General features: G+C 40.5%; 2 protein-coding genes across 16 annotated transcripts; one reads left to right on the top strand and one right to left on the bottom strand.

The window, feature by feature from the left end:
• The first annotated feature begins 2,469 nt into the window (after positions 1 to 2,469).
• LOC103720575 (WD repeat protein) lies at positions 2,470 to 4,057 on the top strand. Its single transcript, XM_008810340.6, has 2 exons — positions 2,470 to 3,142; positions 3,535 to 4,057. Exons 1-2 carry the CDS (start codon positions 2,804 to 2,806, stop codon positions 3,751 to 3,753), a joined length of 558 nt encoding a protein of 185 aa, XP_008808562.3. The 5' UTR covers positions 2,470 to 2,803; the 3' UTR covers positions 3,754 to 4,057.
• A 1,744-nt stretch (positions 4,058 to 5,801) lies between these two features.
• LOC108511770 (uncharacterized) lies at positions 5,802 to 18,673 on the bottom strand. Of its 15 annotated transcripts, none has more exons than XM_089926958.1 (6): positions 17,359 to 18,673; positions 15,348 to 15,481; positions 12,026 to 13,156; positions 11,812 to 11,923; positions 10,993 to 11,101; positions 5,802 to 6,639 (listed from the first exon to the last, which is right to left on the bottom strand). In XM_089926958.1, exons 3-6 carry the CDS (start codon positions 12,229 to 12,231, stop codon positions 6,392 to 6,394), a joined length of 675 nt encoding a protein of 224 aa, XP_089783084.1. In that variant the 5' UTR covers positions 12,232 to 13,156; positions 15,348 to 15,481; positions 17,359 to 18,673; the 3' UTR covers positions 5,802 to 6,391. The 15 variants fall into 15 exon arrangements, 9 of the variants coding, with proteins under 9 accessions (XP_089783084.1, XP_089783092.1, XP_089783085.1 ...); XM_089926966.1 differs by having other exon boundaries at positions 12,026 to 12,084; XM_089926959.1 differs by having other exon boundaries at positions 12,026 to 15,481; positions 17,359 to 17,993; positions 18,399 to 18,673.
• Positions 18,674 to 19,366: the final 693 nt, after the last annotated feature.

Genomic DNA, 19,366 nt, shown 5'->3' with positions numbered 1-19,366 from the left:
TAATATAACTCTATCAACCACCATTCTCGGTGACATCCTCCTACCCTCAAAAATGCCAACATTCTTGTCTAACAAATATGGTAATCTAGATATGCTCTGAAGATGCCCTCCTCCCAAGATCTGGGGCTCTGCATGGATACTCTCAATAAAAGAATCAGGGCCTGAGCCGACTCCACCGACTAGGGCAAGGGAACCGGTGATCTACTCCAAATCTCTCTCGCCCTCAGGCACTGCACAAGAACATGATCAATAGTCTCCTCTACCTTCGTGCATACTATGCAGCACTGCGTGACTCGCACTCCTCGCCGGACTAGCAAACTTTTGGTAGGTAGGCATCCCCATGCCACCTTCCAGATGAAGAGCGCCACATGTGGGTGAATCCGCATCCTCCAAATTCATCCTCCCTCTATCTGTCATCCTGACTCCCTACTGAACATGGGAAGAAGATCCCTAGCTCATACCCATGTCCGTCCCGACAGCCTCCACACTAGCCTGTCCGACTCCTCCCGAAAAGGAACCGGTAGTGCCAGAATCAACTCTGCCAACTGCTCTCCGAATGCCTCCTGAATCAGTCCCTCCCTCCACTGATCCCCAGCAGGGTCAAATAAATTACAGACTCTGTATTCGTCCAGTCTCGCCGAATCCACCAGGGTCGGCAAACTGCTGATCGGCTGTTCAGTCACCCAACTGTCCGCCAAAACATCGATCGACCGTCCATCCCCAATAGACCATGTAATCTCCGGAAGCACCTACAAAGCCCTGGCACACATCTCCCTCTAGACCGGCGAGTGATGCCATCATGCCCGTATCCCTGGAGCCAAGGCCCCATACTTGGCCCTCATCAATGAGGACCACAAGTTGTCAAGCTCTAGTATAAATCTAGCTACATGACGTGCTGCTAGAACCTTCCGCCTCACCACCAAGGACTGCACTCCCAATCCTCCAACCCTGGTCAGCTGGTACACCACCTTCCATGCCACCAAGTGGATACCGCCTCTGCCACTACTCCCCCCAGATGAAGTTTCTGAAGAGCTGCTCAATAGTTCTTTGAACCTCCACTGGGATAAGAGAGTTGGAGAGGAAGTAAGTCGGAATCGCCGAGGGTACTGACCGGACCAAAGTGATCTTCCTCATCATCAATAGTGTGTGCCTCTGCCAACCCTCCAGTCTATGTCTAATACTATGCTCCAGAAAGGTACAGTCCCTACTGCGAAGCCGCTGACCCGAGAGCGGAATCTCTAAGTATGTCAATGTGCCCACCTGCTTCTTCACCCCCAGAATCTCCAAAATAGAATTCTTCGCTGGCAACCTCGTCTTCGGACTTAAACATATCGCTGATTTGGACAAATTGACACACTGCCCCGATACTGCACAGTAATCCCGTAGAATCCTACAGATGATCTATGCGGCCTGTCGAGTCGACCGGGGCAACAATAAACAATCATCAGCGAAAAGCATATGAGAGATCGGCACAACCCCCTCCGCCGGCCTATAAGCGTCTAACTCCTGTGTGGACATGGCATGTCTAAGAGATCTAGAAAGCGCATCTGCACAAATAATGAAGAGCAAAGGAGAGAAAGGGCAACCCTGGCGCAAACCTCCAGTAGACAGTAGACTCAAAGAAACGAGATGGAGTACCATTCACCAAGATGGCGAAAGAGGGACACCACACACAAACCATCACCCAAATAATCCATATCTCGAGAAATCCAAACTCCTACAAAGACTGCTGCATAAAGTCCCATCTCATCCTATCATAAGCCCGCTCCATGTCAAGCTTGGTCCCCATCAGGCTCCTCCTCATCAGAGCCCTACGAAGAATAAACATAAACTCCTGGGCAATAAACACACTGCCTGTAATACTCCGCCCTCCCAAGAAAGCTCCCTGCTCCGGACTAATCAATCTGAGGAGGATATCCCTCAATCTGACAGGAAGTATCTTCGTCGTAGCCTTGTACAAAGTCGAGCACAGGCTAATTGGCCGAAATGTCCCGGCTCAATAGCATCCTGCCGTTTCGATATCAATGTGATAAATGTCCTCTGCCAGTCCCTCGACATCGTAGCTGTACTAAAAAAACTGCAATATAGCATCCATCACCTCCTGTCCCACATACATAATTAGTTTACATTCTACAAAAAATCATGCACATCAAAGTTTCAACATTTGTAGCATGGCCCTCTAAAACAATTGCATGAACTTAATGCAGGGCCTAAATTAAGAGGGATTTACTTGTGGTTCATGATAGTGTTCTCCGACAGGCACGTGGGGTTCAGGTTGTATCTTTTATGCAGAAGAATGATTAATCTTCTTTCATGATGTTGACTACTAGATCGCATCTTGCATAAATCTCAAAGCGCTTTGAACTTTTCTTGCACGATCCGATGGTGGATTTGCACGAAGAAGACGAATCCAATCCTTCCATCGCTCGAAAGATACAACCCAGGGCACATGTTACTTTTTGTTAGATCTCATCTTTTTTAAAGTATTGCAAACTCCAAGTGTTCTTGTAGGCTGGATCTGCTAAATACCCAGCTTGTGGTTCGCATCATTTTGTGCTTTATTTTATGAGACGAGCAAAAAAACATTCATCAAGAAACGAATTATCCATCCGATGGCATCAAAGAAGCCGTTTAGCGGAGACGCTTAGCCCTTTCAATAGTTTCTGCAACCACGTGGCCGAGTTTAACTAACTAACTAACTTCGAACAGAAGTCGGCAAATTCTATATTTGGATTTGCGACTCTTAAAGAGGGAGATCGGATGGACTGTACTGATACCTAGAAACGACGACGAAGAAAACGAGATGGCCGACGAAGGCGAGAGGGGAGAATCGATCGAGCCCTGCGAAGAATCTTCGCCAAACCCTAACCCTAGATCGGTCGAGACCAAGGTACCGGAGGTGGAGGTCCACCTTTTCCGGCAAGGGCGAGGGCCGATCGACGTCTTCCGATCGAAGCTGGGCGGGTGGGATCAGGACCGCCTCGAGGTCCAGGACATACTCGACAAGTATGGACTCAAATCCCTATTCGCCTTCAATCCCTCCTCCGGGCGGGGCGTTCCCATCCGCTTCAGCCCTCGGAACGGCCGCTCCCTTCTCTCCTACTCCGACGGATCCGTCGTCTACATCGACGGAGAGCCCAAGGTCTTTTGTTTTCCCCAGTCCATGGCTTCGTTTCTTTTTTTGTTTTTAATCTACGGTTTCATTTCCTGGTGGAATATTTTGCTTCAATTTTTCCAATTGATCGCCTTTTTCTATTCAATTATCGTTTTCTTTTCCGCCAGATGTATTGCGCCAGACTTTGATTTCGAAATCAGAGTCGTTGGCCTTTGAGAGTTCTTATTAACACGTAAAAAGTTTTTAATTTACAGCATAACGGGGCCCATATTCTTTCTTTCTGGAGTTCCATTCCTCCAATCCTCCAATTTCTTTAATTCAGCACAATTAATCTGGCCTTACATAAAGATTAATTCAGCACAATTAATCCGGTCTTCTTAAAGATTTTTCTTCTTTAATTGACTGGTTCTCGTTCGCAGGATTCATTGGTAAAACCTGTTACAAAGATTCTGATCGGGACGGCAGTGTTGACTCTTCTTATAGCCGTGTTCTTGAAAGAAACTCCAGAATGGTTTCTGACATTGACATCGAGATTCTCTGGTGGATCCTTCCCACCATGGATCCTTGCGTGCGTGGTTATAGTTTTCACTCGGCTGAGGAAGAGAATTAAGGATGTATTGAAGAAGTTCGGATGGTGATTATATGATCCAAGGTAATTGTTTTGCAGAAGCTTACAGAACTCTCTTGCTTTGTTTAATTCTTGGTTGATTAGATTGTGTTCTCGAGTTTACTTGGTTTGAAGAGCCTTAGGATACCACTTGTCGGACTTTACCTTGGATTTGATATGGATGGTGTAAAAGAATTCAATGAAACCAATCACTACAAAAAGTGTTTGGAAAAATTTGCTGGTTCTTTAGGATGATTTTGCATTCATGTTTGATGAACCTATGCCAGTATATCTCAGCAATATTTTTAGTTATTTAACAGGTATGTCCATTGCTATTTTTCTTCTTCATGTCTGTTGATCAATTCACTTGAGACAACATGGAAAGCACATGGTTGCCCCAATGGTCATGTAACAACAAATTTCTACAGTTTATGGGATGATTACTGAATTATACGCCTCTTGCAATCTCAATGAAGCCAACTTTTAAGGTTGACTCGGCCAAAACTCATGCTTGTAGCTTGCACATTTCATTTTCAGCATCTCTAATGGCATTGTAGTTCAATAAAATTCTGACTTACACCGAAAAATGGTTGAACGTATTTACTTGTGAACTGATTCAGAGTACCAAGCTTCTTGGTATGATTGCGAAGGCATTGTCATCTAATCACAGAATACCCTTTATTTCTAGATTATACCTGCCAGTGCGTGGTACAACAATTGACAACTTATCTTCTTAGTTGAAACATAGATACACATTTTTCTTAACCAATAAAGCATGGTGTGTCTCAGTCTTGATGATCCCATTGGATATCCACTCATGACCCTTTAGGGCTTTCAGAGTGTTGAATGGGTAGATCTATATTGGTGGAAGACTGGAATTGTATTGTCATCCATAAAGATTTCTGCCTGATCATATTCAACCTATGCATCCTCTATCATGTTGGCTGAATCATTAAGCTTTGACATGAGTCCTGGATGATTGGTTTGTATTTTCTGTTAACTATGACATATGGATCTAGTTGGAGAAAATTAAATAGACAATTGGCATGACCTATTTGTTTCTGGAAATGTCAAAATGGTGTCTCGTGCAATGCTTGTGCTTATGAACAGAGGAGATGATCTATTCAAAAGCTCTAATACAAGTTCAGTACCGAAACCTGTAGAGTCTCAAAGCTAGCACATGAATTTCTCACTGCCTATAAACTGTAAACTATAGGCGATGAACTATAATTTGATTGTTCTTGCAGTTTCAGGGTTCATTAAGCATCTCCAAATGAAGAGCCAATTCTTGTATATCATATTGGTTTTTTCTTATATAGTTATTTTCAAAGAAAAAGTCATAATTGGATAATGACAATTGTCCCTGGAATTTGAGGTGGTCTTTTCTTTTTGAAGTCTTCTACATTATAAATTAGAGTTACATATTTTTAAGCTTCAGTTAACTGTGGTATCATCTGTTTTCTATATACGGTAAAACTTCTTCATCTTCCTTTATTTCTACAATGAAATTACGAGATTGGGTTTGCACGCATTCTTTCTGTGTGATGCATGTTAAACATTAATTTTAAATCAAACATGGAAAGAACTCCCATCATAAGATGTCCAAAATTTTATTCACTGATGGGTTACAGACAATAGAAGACTGATGGTAAATCACATTACGTGTTGATAACGGGCATTTTTTATTAACCATCTTCCTCTTTACTTGAGGAAAGAGCAACAAGAAGAGAGCATTGATAGTTGGGTTGCATTTACTAAATGAGGATTGGGCGGTCAGACATGGCTATTTTGTAGACTAGTTGTATGTACTCCCTTATTTTCCCACAGCTGTTAACTGGGTTCGGTCAAATGAAGAGCTCTGTGAGAATTTTTACAGAAATATGAATAAAGATAGGGATTAACATGCAAATAAGAAAGATCTCAAGGATTAACCTGAAAAAACTCAAAATTAAATTATAAGATGACTCGTGCACTTACCATGCAAAGCGATCGAATATTACGCAGGCAAAAAAGAAAAAAAACTTTTAACTTTTTTTTGTAAACAGCAAATGAGGATCAAGACTTGCCTCTTCTTGCTCGCTATTAATTTCTTACACAAGACTTGATTGCTAGAGGACCAATGTAAGAAATAAAATATAAATAAGGAAGGACAAATTAATAAGATTTTAGAGATTAATTTACAAAAAAGAAAAAACCTTTAAATTTTTTAATTTTCTCATTTGTTCAGAATCTTTGGCAGCGACAATTCCAGTCAGAGCATATGGGTGGAGTAATGGGCTGCCAAGAACAAGAAGTTATACGATAAGGCTCTGGCGTGGAGGTTTTAGGTTAATAGATTCCACGAGAAAGTTGGTTTACATCTACATAAAAATTTAGAAATATGAATTCATTGGTTGAGAACTGAGATTTTAAACTAGCCCACGGATAAATGACACATGAAAGAGAGAATATTTCAACAAACAATCAGGCTGAATCCCATCACGGTGACCTATTTGATCATAGTCAACCATGCATCTGAATTGGAGTTGAACTATCCAGCCACAATGAGAAATGAAACATATGAAAGATGATTTGCAATATCCTGCGAAATTTTAGGATTGCAAGGTAAATAACCCTCCAGAATCTTCTCTTTTTCTCCATCAGTCATGGAAAGCTTCTGGTTATTCTCTTCAATTCTCTTCAGCCAATGCAACATACAATACAGAAAATATCACACAAACACTGCATGCAACCTTCTTATCCTTCCTGAAATTTATATACACGGATACACCCCAGCATGGATTTAAGGACCAACAGGCATATAAACGCCCTCCAGCCTCAGATTGCCTTCCTGTTCGCTCACAGCTAGCATCCAGGAAGCTGATAGCAGGCCACTGCAGCAAGATCAAGCAATGCCTTGGTCGGTTAACTTTTGTTCCTACAGAAAACGCAAAAGATAACTAGGTTGCATAAAATGCTTCAGCAGTTGCCTGCCCGTTACATGAAGAAATCATGTTATCTATGTATCGCTAGCAAATTTGATCGGAGCCAAGGAAACTAGAAAACACAGTATATCATTCTGTTCTAACATACAGTTACAGATGATTGGAGTAGCTGCACTGCATTAGTTTCATTTACATTCCACTGAACCCCCCGGGAATGGCTTCAGCTACTCTGCCATTAGGTATAGCAACTTTATGATCCATCTCATTGCCAATAGTCCAGATGGAAGCAACAGACAAGACAGTTGCCACATTTCATTAGTCGTGGTGTAGTTTTTCATCAAGGAACACTTTGGGACTGTTTGGTTACCTGCATTTGGGCTTCCGATGCCGCATTCCAGTTGTAGGCAGAGAAAGGCAGGTGTTTGGTTATTGCAACTAGTACCCAGATGCACCTTGGGTTCTATTGCTGCATCTGGAGATGCAATGCACCCAAAAATGGCTGCATCCCAAGATGCAAGCGCTAGTTGCAGCCTGAAAGTGCTACCATCACCACCCTCTCTCTTCAATCATAATATTGATATAATTATAATAATGAAAGATAATTTTGCAAAATTCACTCAAAACATCGATTTTGCAAGAAAAAGGTAGGATTTCCTTTTTTACAGGGCAATCCACCCTTAATATCACTGGACACTTTTGCCCCCATGTATAAGAGATGGCCCGATCTGCGCATATTTTATTGTACAAGCCTGAGTAAAGGCAAATCTGGACCGCCATCCTCACAGGCCTCTACCATGGACTCCGCGAACACCCCATGAACCAGCAATGTATGCTGCCATCGGCACTAACTCCGGCATGGTCCTTGCCTTATCGAGGGGTGGCAATTGGGTCGGATCAGATACAAATCGGGTCAGAAAATTATAAATCTAAACCCGACCTATTTAATAAATAGGTCACCTGACTCGACCTGTTTAAGGAAAGAAAAAGGCAGGGCCGGAGAGATGGGAGGGAAAAAGACGAGAGAGAGAGAGAGAGAGAGAGAGAGAGAGAGAGGGTGAAGCCATAAAGGAGAAAAAAAATCCTGCTCATCTTCTTCTCCGATCGGCCTCCCTCGCCACGGCTGCGCCCGAGCCGCCACCCCGCACCGCCCGCGGCCTCCGTCTTGCCGCGTCGCCGCCGGAGCTTCACCAGTCGAACCACCGCCTCGAGATCTGCCACGACCGCTGCTGTGCCGCCGTTGCAGCGCCGCACCAAGCCGCCACCGCTGAGCCCTCCTCCTCCTGGCGGCGGTCGGCCTCTTGGCCTAGGCTATTGGGTTTGCCTGTGCTCGCCCCTTCCGCACTCCGCTACGAAGCTCCAGCATCCTTCATCCATCCAACCTCATGCCGGAAAAATTCTATATTTTCCGGATTCTCCAAATCCTATCTCGTCGACGAGGAAGAGAAGAAATCCGAAGAGATTCGAGCGACGACGACGAGAGCGACGATCGGGCGCCGTGAGGGGTTCCGACTTTCGATCGACTATTCGATGATAAAAAAATAATTCTCGTGCGGGGGGAGACCGGTTTGCAGGTGGTGATGAACAGAGGAAAGGCCGAAACTCGAAAGGGGAAAATAGTTTTCCGAATCCTGTGGCCGTGATTTGTAAGGAATACCGGATACGGATTAGAAAATTATTTAATATTTATAGGTTAAATAGGTCCAACAACTAAAACCTGTATCCGACCCAATTAATAAACAGGTTAAACAGGTCAACCTGTTTACGATCCGAATCTGTTTAGGCCAAACCCGAACATATTTATGGCGGGTCGAACACGGATCGAATTGGCGGAGCGGATCGTATTTTGCCACCCCTAGTGATCAGCCCACTTGAGCCTATTATTCAACAAATTTGACCCCATGTCCTGGGAGGAAAGATGTTTTCTTGGATAGGTTTTGAGAGGTCACTTTTGGGAGGGAGATATGGAGAACGGCTTCACATTGGAGAGGGGTGAAATAAATGCCAAGGTTATGGGGTAAGCGAGGCTGGTGCCATAAGCGATGCGGGTATGAAAGGTGATGACGATGTCAACAATATGGACAGAGATGGCATGGACGATAAGGTTGTGGGCGGTGGTGAAGTGGCAAGTGAGGTTGGAGAGCTTAAGAGATCTAAGCCTCATCCCTCTCGGTATTTCTCCTCTTTGAACCTCTTAACTTTGCCCATCACTTCACCGCCACCTGCAACCTCACCGTCCATGCAATCACTACCAAGATCAATGGCATTCTCATTGCCTTCCACACCATTGTTACCCACGATGCCCTCTTCCGCTTCCCCCAACCTCGTCAAGCTCTACAATGATGCCGTCCTCTATATTTCCCTCCCCAAAGAAACCTTCCAGAATCCATCCAATAAAAAAATTTCCTCCAAAGATTCAAGGTTTGAGAAAATGGGACCAAATTCGTCAAATAAAGGACTTCGACAACTCGACCACGAGGCAAGGAACATGTCGGAGTTGGTGCCAGTAGCCGCATACAACACTGAGTTCACAGGATGCGCTTCATGGTGGAGGACACGGATGCCAGTACAAGCCTACCTTTATCCAAGCTCATATGATGATAATGTAATCTTCAGCAGGGAAAGGAAAAATAAGATTTGGGGCCGTTTTTATTTTTGACTTTTGGCAAGGCGATCGATCAGACTAAAGATAGCCGTAATCTATTGTAAGGCCCGGAGAGATGAGTGAAAGGAAAAAAAAAAAAAAAAATTGTTTTTTAATAATTTGGAGAATGGAAACAAAAGTCCTTTTTGGTCCTTTCCGAAAACGACCTTATTTTTTTGGACCCATTTATAAAGAACTCTAAAAAATAATTAGAAAAGTAAAAATATTTTTTTAAAAAAAAAATGAGTTACAGAGACCAGAAATAATAACATGGACAGCTTCTTTGATTTTACACACCTGTAGCATTCATTCGCAAAGCCAGTAGTAAAACTAAGACCACTCGACCTCGGAAGCTAATTTGCATGTACTGTTGAATTATTTCTGATAAGGAAAGATATTCTTTTATGTAATTAACGAGTTGTGCTACAAATGAAGACATTCTCACCTTCCATTCAATTGGAACTAGAACAACTTGCTTCTTGTTCATACTTGCCATTGCCAAATTTCAATTACGGATTTTTTTGCATAGATATCCTTCTAAATGTCAGATTTTGTGTGAATACCCTTTGAAAATTGGTATTTGCATGGATACCCTCGTAAAATTTTGTTATTGTACAAATATCTCTCATATAACGGTTGTTCTAATGGTGTTAAAAAAAATCATATTTTTATTAATTAAAAATAAAATAAAAATATGAAATGACGTTATTATTCTTGCTCCTCTCCTCCATCCTCCTCTTCCCCACCCCCCGCGCCCGGTTGGGGGACCGGCTTCCCCCAACCCCGACTTCCCCCTCCCCGCGCCCGTCTTGGTGGTGGGGGAGGCCGGGCGCGCGGGGGGAGGAGGGGGAGCCGGGTGCAGGTGGACGAGGGGGAGCACTAATATGAGGTGCTGGGTGACCCATGACTTTGAAAGACTTGCAATTGACCTTCAGTCAGAACAGATGACCCATGACTTACCAAGCCAAATTTCATATCACACTATTTTTTATCCATATGACTGATTGGACGGAACCTGGCGTCTCCCAGCTCCCCTCTCACGAGGACCAAAAAAATCCCAGACCTTCTTCCAAAATCCAATTCCATTGCAGAAAACTGACACGACCCATATTTCATTCAGTGTTCCCTCACTTTCTTCCCGGGGGGTATTAATAAAAATATATTTCCATTTTATTTTTAATTAATAAAATATAATTTTTTAACACCATTAGAACAAGATATATTTGTACAATAACAAAATTTTATAAGGGTATACATGCAAATACCAATTTTCAAAAGATATTCACGCAAAATCTGATATTTAGAAGGATATCTATGCAAAAAATCCTTTCAATCACCCACACCAATATAGGTTTCTGCTCATTAGATCCCTCCCAAAATGGAGCCTCGCCATCCCTGACCAGTCAGCAATAGCCTGTCTTTTGGGCCTCCACTTTCTCTTCAGTGCAGTTCTGTAATAGGGCTTCTACACCGAAGTTTATACGACGAAAACCCAAGAACCAGGATTGAGTAATTGGATCGTAAACTGATATATGTTCTGTAAAAGGTCATATTATTAGAGCTGGAATATATGAAGATACGTACGTTTCTCATACAGAACTACAGATATGCAGATGCAAGTAAATAAAACATTTTTACTTTGTTAAGTAATTAATAAAGCTTTTGACAAATCAGTAAAGGCAACTAGATATTGTCAAACAAGTACCTGAAACTTCTTCAGCAGAATGCCTGATAGAAGCAAAATCAACATACGCACTTGGATCAGCTAAACCAGGACTGTATGGTATGTTCAAAAATTCATGCTTCCGAAAAGCCTACAGATGTGAAATCAAGATGTGAAACAGATGATTCTCTCCAGACATGAAAGATAAATCTCATAAGCAAAAGATAAGAAAGAAGTGAGGGGGCGAAAAGAAAAACAAAAGTCATAAAACAAGAAATATGAATCCAATAATTCCAAAAGATGCAAAAACTGTTGAATTGCCAAAATTTCATCCAAGAACAAGTTGAGCTTTTAAAATGACACCCTATGCTAGTGGCATACCTCATATAGTATTGCTAAGTGTAAAGAAGAGCTGCTGCTAGGCCGAAGGTGACCAGGTCCGTAAGAAGCAGGAGTGATGATAATAGTGAAAAACCATCCAAGAAAACATAAAGATGGTGAACAAATTTCTTCAATCTATTTAAGATAAGCTTAAAGCAACCTCAATATTAGGTAGAAACTAAAAATTTATGGTGCCGAGTAATATTCAGGGCGGGTGGGTTGATGCACAATTACCAAAGACTAATTAAAGACAGGCCGCATTCCTCTACAAAAACTAAACTCATCTACCTCAGCTGAGGACCAAGTATTAGTAGGAAGGACCAGGAGTATTTGGACATTATAAACCTCATCAAAGAAAATACTAATCTGTAGACTGCCTGAAAAAATCCCATTTTCCCCATAAACAATTATTATAACCTGACGAGCATCTGAACTTCTCTTTGCAATTTGGTGAGTCAGCTCCATTGCTTTGGGACATACCTCAATATGGTCAAGCTTCGGTACCTCCTCAGCAGAAGCCCACTGACAATGCTTCCTCAAATATAGCAGAGTTGCAGGAGAAGGCATTGGAGATAAAACAAAGCAAAAATTACTAAAAAAATAAAAAATAAGATTATATTACCATCTGATATCCAAGTTATAATGGATAACATGAAAATCATTCGACTGGTAAAATAGATTGTTGAACACTTACAAAGAATCTTCTGACATATACATATATATCATGTTCTCACAACAACCATGCGAAGATTTCTGCGGTGAAAGTATAAAAAAATTGATGAGCCCTATAATACGGATAGCTCTAAAGCAAACAAAAAAAAAAAAGGAGGTCGGAGATATGAAATTATTAATAGTGAGGTAGAAAACCAAAAAGACAAGGCTAAATGCAATTATTGCCATTTTATTTTTTCAGCCGATTCTAAAAATGGGACAAGTCATCTTCACAAACATACAAAGAACTGTTAGACAAAAAAAATCTAGATAGGAGATGGAAATAATTAATAGGCACTGTGATTTCAAAAGATGGTGTTGCATTGAATGAGTTAACTCCCTATTCATTTGATCAAGAAATAAGTCGTAAGGACTTCACAAGAATGGTAATTCTACAAGAGTTGCCATTTACAACAGTTGAACATCCAGCTTTTCAGATGTTTGTTAGGAATCTTAGACCAGAATTTCATATTGTTTCAACGACAACATTGGTTTAATTGCTTTAAAATATATGAAAAGAAAAAAATGAAGACTTGAAGATTTGTTCATGACAAACTATGGAAGAATCAGCTTAACATCTGACATGTGGACATCAAATCAGACATTGGGATACATGTGTCTCACTGCACATTACATCACTAATGATTGAAAACTTAAAAAGCATATTAATAAACATCTGAAGAGCTGGATGTTCAACTGTTGTAAATGGCAACTCTTGTAGAATTATCATTCTTGCAAGGTCCTCACGGCTTCTTTCTTGATCAAATGAATAGAGAAAAATCATTCAATGCAACACCATCTTTTTAAGTCACTGTGCCTATTAATTGTTTTTGTCTCCTATCAAGATATTTTTTTGTCTTACAATTCTTTGTATGTTGTGAAGATGACTTGTCCCATTTTTAGGACCGGCTGAAAAAATAAAATGGCAATAATTGCATTTAGCCTTATCTTTTTCGTTTTCTACCTCACTATAATGATTCTGTATCTCCGACCTCCCTTTTTTGTCGCTTTGGAGCTATCTGTATTTTAGGGCTCTGTAGCTTGACAAATACTGCCACGACATGCACTTGAAACTTCAGCTGTGTTTTCATTGCTTTCCATCATAGACATTAACCTATTTTGCATAGAATTCCATAAAGATGTATAAGCATGACATGCAACTAATATGATGAAAACAAAAAAAAAAAAAACAGTTTCATAACAATGTATAAGTCAGATATTGGATTTAACTTAACCACCTAAATTCCAGTGCCAGCTAATGGCCTAAACGGATGGTCCATCAACCTATCAGACATTGGCCAAAGATGCTTTCTGTCTAGGTTCTCTTTGAGGTGTCAATACCTTCTTCTAAAACCTATTGCTAGGATTTCATTACAGGTACAAACTGGCTTGGCTATTATCAGAAAAATGACAGGTATAACCTCGAGACCGGGGCAAGACAGAATGAACAGAAGAATGGCACAAGTTAGGACATGAAGAAGAACCTATCACACCAAGAACATGAACTGTTAACACAAACAGATAAATTGCCTCACATGGGCAGATCCAAGGTAATTTTCCTGCAAATAAGAAAAAAATACAGAGATGGAAGTTTCAAATACCACTTCGCATCCCAGGTAATACTTAAGATGTTGAGTCTCTCTATTTTCAACGGGTAATACTTGAATCACTTCAAATCCCAGTTGCATGCATGCACAAGCACACACATGCATTCTACTGAAATGGGGATCTCATATCCATTCACCATAAGATTTGAAACAGGATTAATATGAGAGTTTAACCAGCAGGCCCAAGTATTTTAGAACTTAAAAGTTACTTATAAAATCAAAAAAAGTCCTTCTACCAGCACCAGAATGACTCAAAAATCACCAAATCATCGAAGTGTGACTAAGAAAACTGAAAATAAAGCTAAAAAAAAAAGTAAAACACACTTAAGTATGTATACCGCCACGTATACCCCAAAAATAAAATTTTGAAGGACTTTTGTGGTAGGCTGGTAGCATATGCTTGCTTTAGCTTACGATAATGCTAAGTGCTGCTGGGTTAAACATTGAATCAGCACTAGACCGAAGAAGGGAGGATATGCTACCACCCGGAGCAATATCTCGAGGAGGAAGACCTAGGGTTTTGAAGAACCGAAGGAGGGAGGAATATCTAGAGGAGGAACTGAGGAAGAATCGAAGAAGGGAGGATGGAGGAAGATATCTTGGGAGTTGGGACAAAGCACGCCAAAGTCACCGAACGCCGAAGAGATTCGTTGATTCGATGCACGAGCACGAAGGGAGAGATCGATCCAGAAAGGAAGAGCTCCAAACGTTCCTTGGCCTTAGCCTTAGCCTTAGGGGAGAATCGAAAGATCGAGAGAGAGGCAGCAATGGAAACCGAAAGTCTGAAAAGGAAAAGTCAAATGAGCCTCGAGCCCCGGTTGAAAGAGTGAAAACCTGAAACGGTGAAACCTTAAGGTGTTAAAGGCTTAAAGTAGCTAGTGGCCCAGTGAGCGAGCGAGTGAGCGACGAGTGGCCCAGTGGCCCAGTAACCCGGATTCCCCTGCTGCGGCTACGACCTGTGGGCCTGCAGACCCAAATAGGTATTCTGGAATCGGGTCAGGTCATTGGGTAAATGATCCAAAATTGACCCAAAAAACAACGGTTGGATTCGAGTCGGGTTGAGATTCAGTAAACCTAGACCCGACCCTAATAATGGAATGGGTCCAATTTTAGAACCCGACCCAGACCCACGGGTCTTCTAAAACGGGTCGGATCGGATCTAACCGGGTTAGGTCACGGGTCAACCCGACCCATTTGCAGCCTTACTAAAACTAAACCAGAATTTCAACGAGGGAACAAGATGCCTTACACGAATAAGATCAGCCATAAGGTTCCCACGTCCTGGACCAAGTTCAATTAAATTCATGTTTCCTAGCTGTCCAATCTACTCCTAGAGGCACAGTCGAAACACCAATCATCTGAAATAACAGCATTGGATTAAATTATACTAGTTTCTAGCATGCATAAAAAAAAGAAAAGAAAATATTCTTTTCTTTAACTTCAACAAAGTTTTTAGAAGTTGATGGCTGATGGCATGGATCCATACATTTCCAACACCAAAACTAAATTAAGCCAGAAACGTAGATCTAGCAAAACTTCCTTCTAAGGAGAAAAAAATCCACTCATTACATTTCATTGCTGCAAAATTAGGCCTTTGTAAGATTAGCATCCACTACTACGCAGAGTTCTATGGTATTTTTGCACATTCATAATTTAGAAATGAGCAGTAAAGGAACAAATAACTAAATGCTGAATTACCTCTCCAAACATCTAGTTCACTTTTGGGGAGGTAATAAAATCACCCCCAGCACTGAATACATGTTGATTGACGTAGAAACCTGAATGAGGATTTGTCAAAACTTCTTCCATGTATTCAGCAACGGAACACAGAACTATTGAACAACCAAGCAATTAAAAGAAAAATCATTAGTAAAGCTAAACTGGAAAATAAAGTCATAATAGAAAAAGAATCTCAGCATAATTGGAAGATGGAACCATTGCGAAATGCAAAATTGTAACAGACTGCTAACAAATTGTTCTTATGCTTGATAAGAAGAATTCTACAGAGTATTCTGTGGAAATTATAAAAGATCTTTTTTGCAGCCAGGGAGCAGAGGTTGGGGGCTGAGCACAAGACACACACACACACACATAGAGAGAGGGGGGGGGGGGGGTAAGCAATACTTCAATCCACAAAAATCAATCTGTGTAAGCTCCTTGGTGCAACCATAGACCATAGTTGGGGAATATTTATGTTTGATGAAATTTATGCTGTCTAAAAATCTCGTCAGTACATCTTTGGTTTATATATACTGCAAAAATTACTATGCACATTCCTTAATGAACGTACAGTAGAAAAAAATTAGCATCACTCAAACAATCTCTTAGGGAACTGGAACCAAATGATGGAACCTTGCACAAAATTTGCTCTGATTTTTAGTTTCTTTAATAACAAAGGTGCCCAAAATGTCTCGGCCAGGATAACTAACTCACATACAAACTAAATAAACAATTTCCAATTAGTTATTTTAATGCTTTAATAAAAAGCTTCAGATAATCTGCCGCATCGGTATTGACAATCACAATCTATAGAGGTTCTTGGATCATTGACAGTTTTAGTGAGTGCACCCAGTGCTTCATAACCTTCAAACCGTATGATCTCTTGAGTATTTTCTCAATCCTCTAACTTGAAGTGACTTGGCATGTTGACAAGAAGAGACAGGAAGGGGAACCTGAAACAACAAAAAAAGGACAAAAACAAAAACAAAAGCAAAGAAACAAAATGCAGCAGCAGCAGCTGCAGCAGCTTGGGCAAAATATAATATCTTGAGTATTTTCTTAACCCTTTGGTAGTGGGCAAGAACAAGTGGCAAAATAAGTTAACATAGGACATATTAAAATCTAGTCATGATGGCACACCATACATGTGTCACATACAGAGTTATATAAATTTTTTAATGTGAACAAATAAAGAAAATGAAGCTAAAAGAAACTATTTTTAAAAAAAATACAAAAGTTGCTATTACTGTTTACAAGTGAATTACGACACTCCTGTCCTCCATAAGATACAATCTTTAGCCTCTCTCCCACATAGTTTTCAGCCAAGAATGCCGTCCCTGTCCTAAAAGGTTGCCATGCTTGCCCAGAAAGAAAGAAAAGGCAAGGAATAGAGTGTGCTAGATCAAGCTCACATTTCTAGGAAAATTCCTCATCCATACAAGCTTAAATCCTAAACTGCATAATTAACCCATGGTCCATTATAGCTGAAGTACGAAAAGTGACAGGAAAGATTTATATCATAGGTGAATTCCTTGAAAGAACAAATATTACATGTACTGATCTCATTTTGGGACAGCATATGTCCATTGCATGATATCTTTGTAACAGTCCTAGAAATTAAAAAGAAAGCATCTCTAGCAATTATTACTATAAGGTGCATCATTATGACTCTAGATTCAAACAAAGTATCAATCTGACAAGACACTCGACCTTGATTTTGAAAGCAATAAAAGCAAGTCTCTATTAATGTGGCTTATTCATATAACAATTACAGAACCCTTTGAATGTCTGGTAAATCAAAAGAATATTTTCTTATAAATCTTCTCCCAACATGATGGAAAGTTGGAATCACCATACCAACTCAAGAGCTGACTAGTAGCCGCCATTCATTCATTATATTCCATACAATCTACCCCTATACCATAACTAAACATGCAAAAAAAAATCCAAAAAAAATTAATAAAGGCCATCAAAATCATTTACCACACACCTTTTAACGTTGGGCTCCCAGTAACAGCCATCTAGGCAGGACTACACCAAGTGAGCATCTGACAACCTAAATGCTGCCACACGAGCAGGTAACAAGAAACAACAAAAAGAAATATCCTATTCAGATATGTAACTCAGCAAGCATTAATCAGATCCAGTACTTAGAAGTTGATTGCTCTGAAGAGACATCTCTAATAGTTTAGTCTTTGCTGTCATGTAATTTTACTGCAACTGTAACAAGGTATATGCAACATGTATATGCGATAGTTTAAAATAATTCACACCCGACAATTTATTGAACTTATAAAAAGTTATCAAACACAATTTTTTTAATATCAATATTAACTTTAAAAAAGTGGCTAAACAGCAGAAATATCTAGGGCTAAAAATGATGAATGAAAAATCAAGGAGGGAAATAGAATGGGGGAAAAAGCCAAACACTTTAAACTTAGAGAACTTCTTTGGTGTCATCTTCTGTATAACGATCTACCAAGAGCAAATAATTACTTACGTCACCCTCGAGGTCCCTCATAACCTAGCTTTTCTTTCTTTCTTTTGCTATTTTCCCTCTCCGTCCGCCTTATAGACTGCCTAAGCACCACATGGCCATGCTTGTGCGCTAATTCTTGCAGAGCCCTACCGATTATCGAACACAATCTATTCATTACATGAAATGCCGTGCTCTATATATTGCAAATATCTCATATCTTACGTCCCAAAAATTTATACACTTGCAAAACAAAAAATCCATATTGAAACATCAAGCAACGCGACCAACACCAAGATAACAAAATTCTAGCAAACGAGGAAACACAAAGACAGGAAAAAACGGATATTTATAATCGAACAGTCAAGAAAGCATGAGAAAACAACTCTTGAGATGCCTAACGTGCTCGAATCCGAAGAAGGATGGTAGAAGTGCCCTTCAAAGTCACAGGTCACAAGAAACACGGAGAGAGAACAAAGTAAGAAATTCCTCACATAATTCCAGCGGAAAAATCAAGGAAAAATAAAAACGACAAGTAGGTCTACGAGTGATACCCGGTTGATTGTACAAGCCAGAGCGATCGATCGAGGTAGACGCCGTGGGACGGGAATCTTGGAGATACTCATGGGATTCCTCTTCTTGAGAAGAAGGGTTGGGGTTTCCGGGAGAGGTCAGAGAAGAAGAGAACATTAAGCGATCGAGTCGAGGGAGTAGAGAGGAGAGGAAGGGTTTGTAGGAGGCCATTGGACAGGAGAGAGGACGCTCAGGAGAGCGATCTTGGAAGCATTGAAGGGAGGGCCGGGCCGGGCCGGGCGGGAGGGAGAGAGAGGAATAGAGGATCCCCAAAGTGCCCTCGGCCTGGCTTTTTATATAACAAAAATCTTAGGATCTTGACCGTAATATTTACGCTAAGGACTTAACTGCATAATTGCTTAGGCCAAAGGTGAACTAATGTCCTCTGCCGATGAACATATTAAACATAAGTCCCTAAGAAATGAAGTATTTACGAATGAGGGCTCAGTAACCTAGAACCTTAGAATGTAATATTGACTGTATAGGGGTTTTCCTGCATAGTTCGCCTAGACCTTTAATATATTGATTATATATCATTACAATACCACTTACCATGTTGAATAACGTTATAACAGTGTCACTTTCATTTAAAATAAATAAAGCAAGGAAAAATAAAATTATATTTTTATTATTTTCATTATTATCATTCTACAAAATTATATTTTTGATCTACGGCAAATTTATGGTGATGGAGCTATGAATTTAGTAATAAGTGTTTTCCACTAAATATGAACTATTTCTGCCTAAAGTAAAATCTAAATTTCATAATAATGTTATTTTGTTTTAAAATTGAAAATGTTTGTGATGTAGCACAACTGCAGGGAAAGAGAAGACGGAGGAAAAACAAGGGAAGGAAAAGGAAGAAGAGGTTATAGAGACGGAGGAAGAAGAGAAGAAGAGAAGAGGAGAAGAAGGAAGAAGAAGAACAAGAAAGAGGCTCGGATTTTTC

Source organism: Phoenix dactylifera, chromosome 1 (genome assembly GCF_051530095.1).
Source record: "Phoenix dactylifera cultivar Ajwa chromosome 1, Ajwa_hap1_PhDact_Kaust_v1.1, whole genome shotgun sequence".
NCBI lineage: Eukaryota > Viridiplantae > Streptophyta > Magnoliopsida > Arecales > Arecaceae > Phoenix > Phoenix dactylifera.
The sequence above is the reverse complement of the archived record's forward strand: the minus strand, read 5'-3'. Positions and strand labels throughout refer to the sequence as shown.

Bases quoted from the DNA above. Each gene is read 5' to 3' on its own strand.
- LOC103720575 (XM_008810340.6), top strand. From the start codon at position 2,804: ATGGCCGACGAAGGCGAGAGGGGAGAATCGATCGAGCCCTGCGAAGAA. The intron at 3,143-3,534 runs GTCTTTTGTTTT...TCTCGTTCGCAG, and splicing joins ACATCGACGGAGAGCCCAAG to GATTCATTGGTAAAACCTGT.
- LOC108511770 (XM_089926955.1), bottom strand. From the start codon at position 12,231: ATGGCAATAATTGCATTTAGCCTTGTCTTTTTGGTTTTCTACCTCACT. The intron at 11,102-11,811 runs GTATGTCCCAAA...TCACATCTGTAG, and splicing joins CGAAGCTTGACCATATTGAG to GCTTTTCGGAAGCATGAATT. The intron at 6,640-10,992 runs GTACTTGTTTGA...CGTTTTCTGTAG, and splicing joins TTCTGCTGAAGAAGTTTCAG to GAACAAAAGTTAACCGACCA.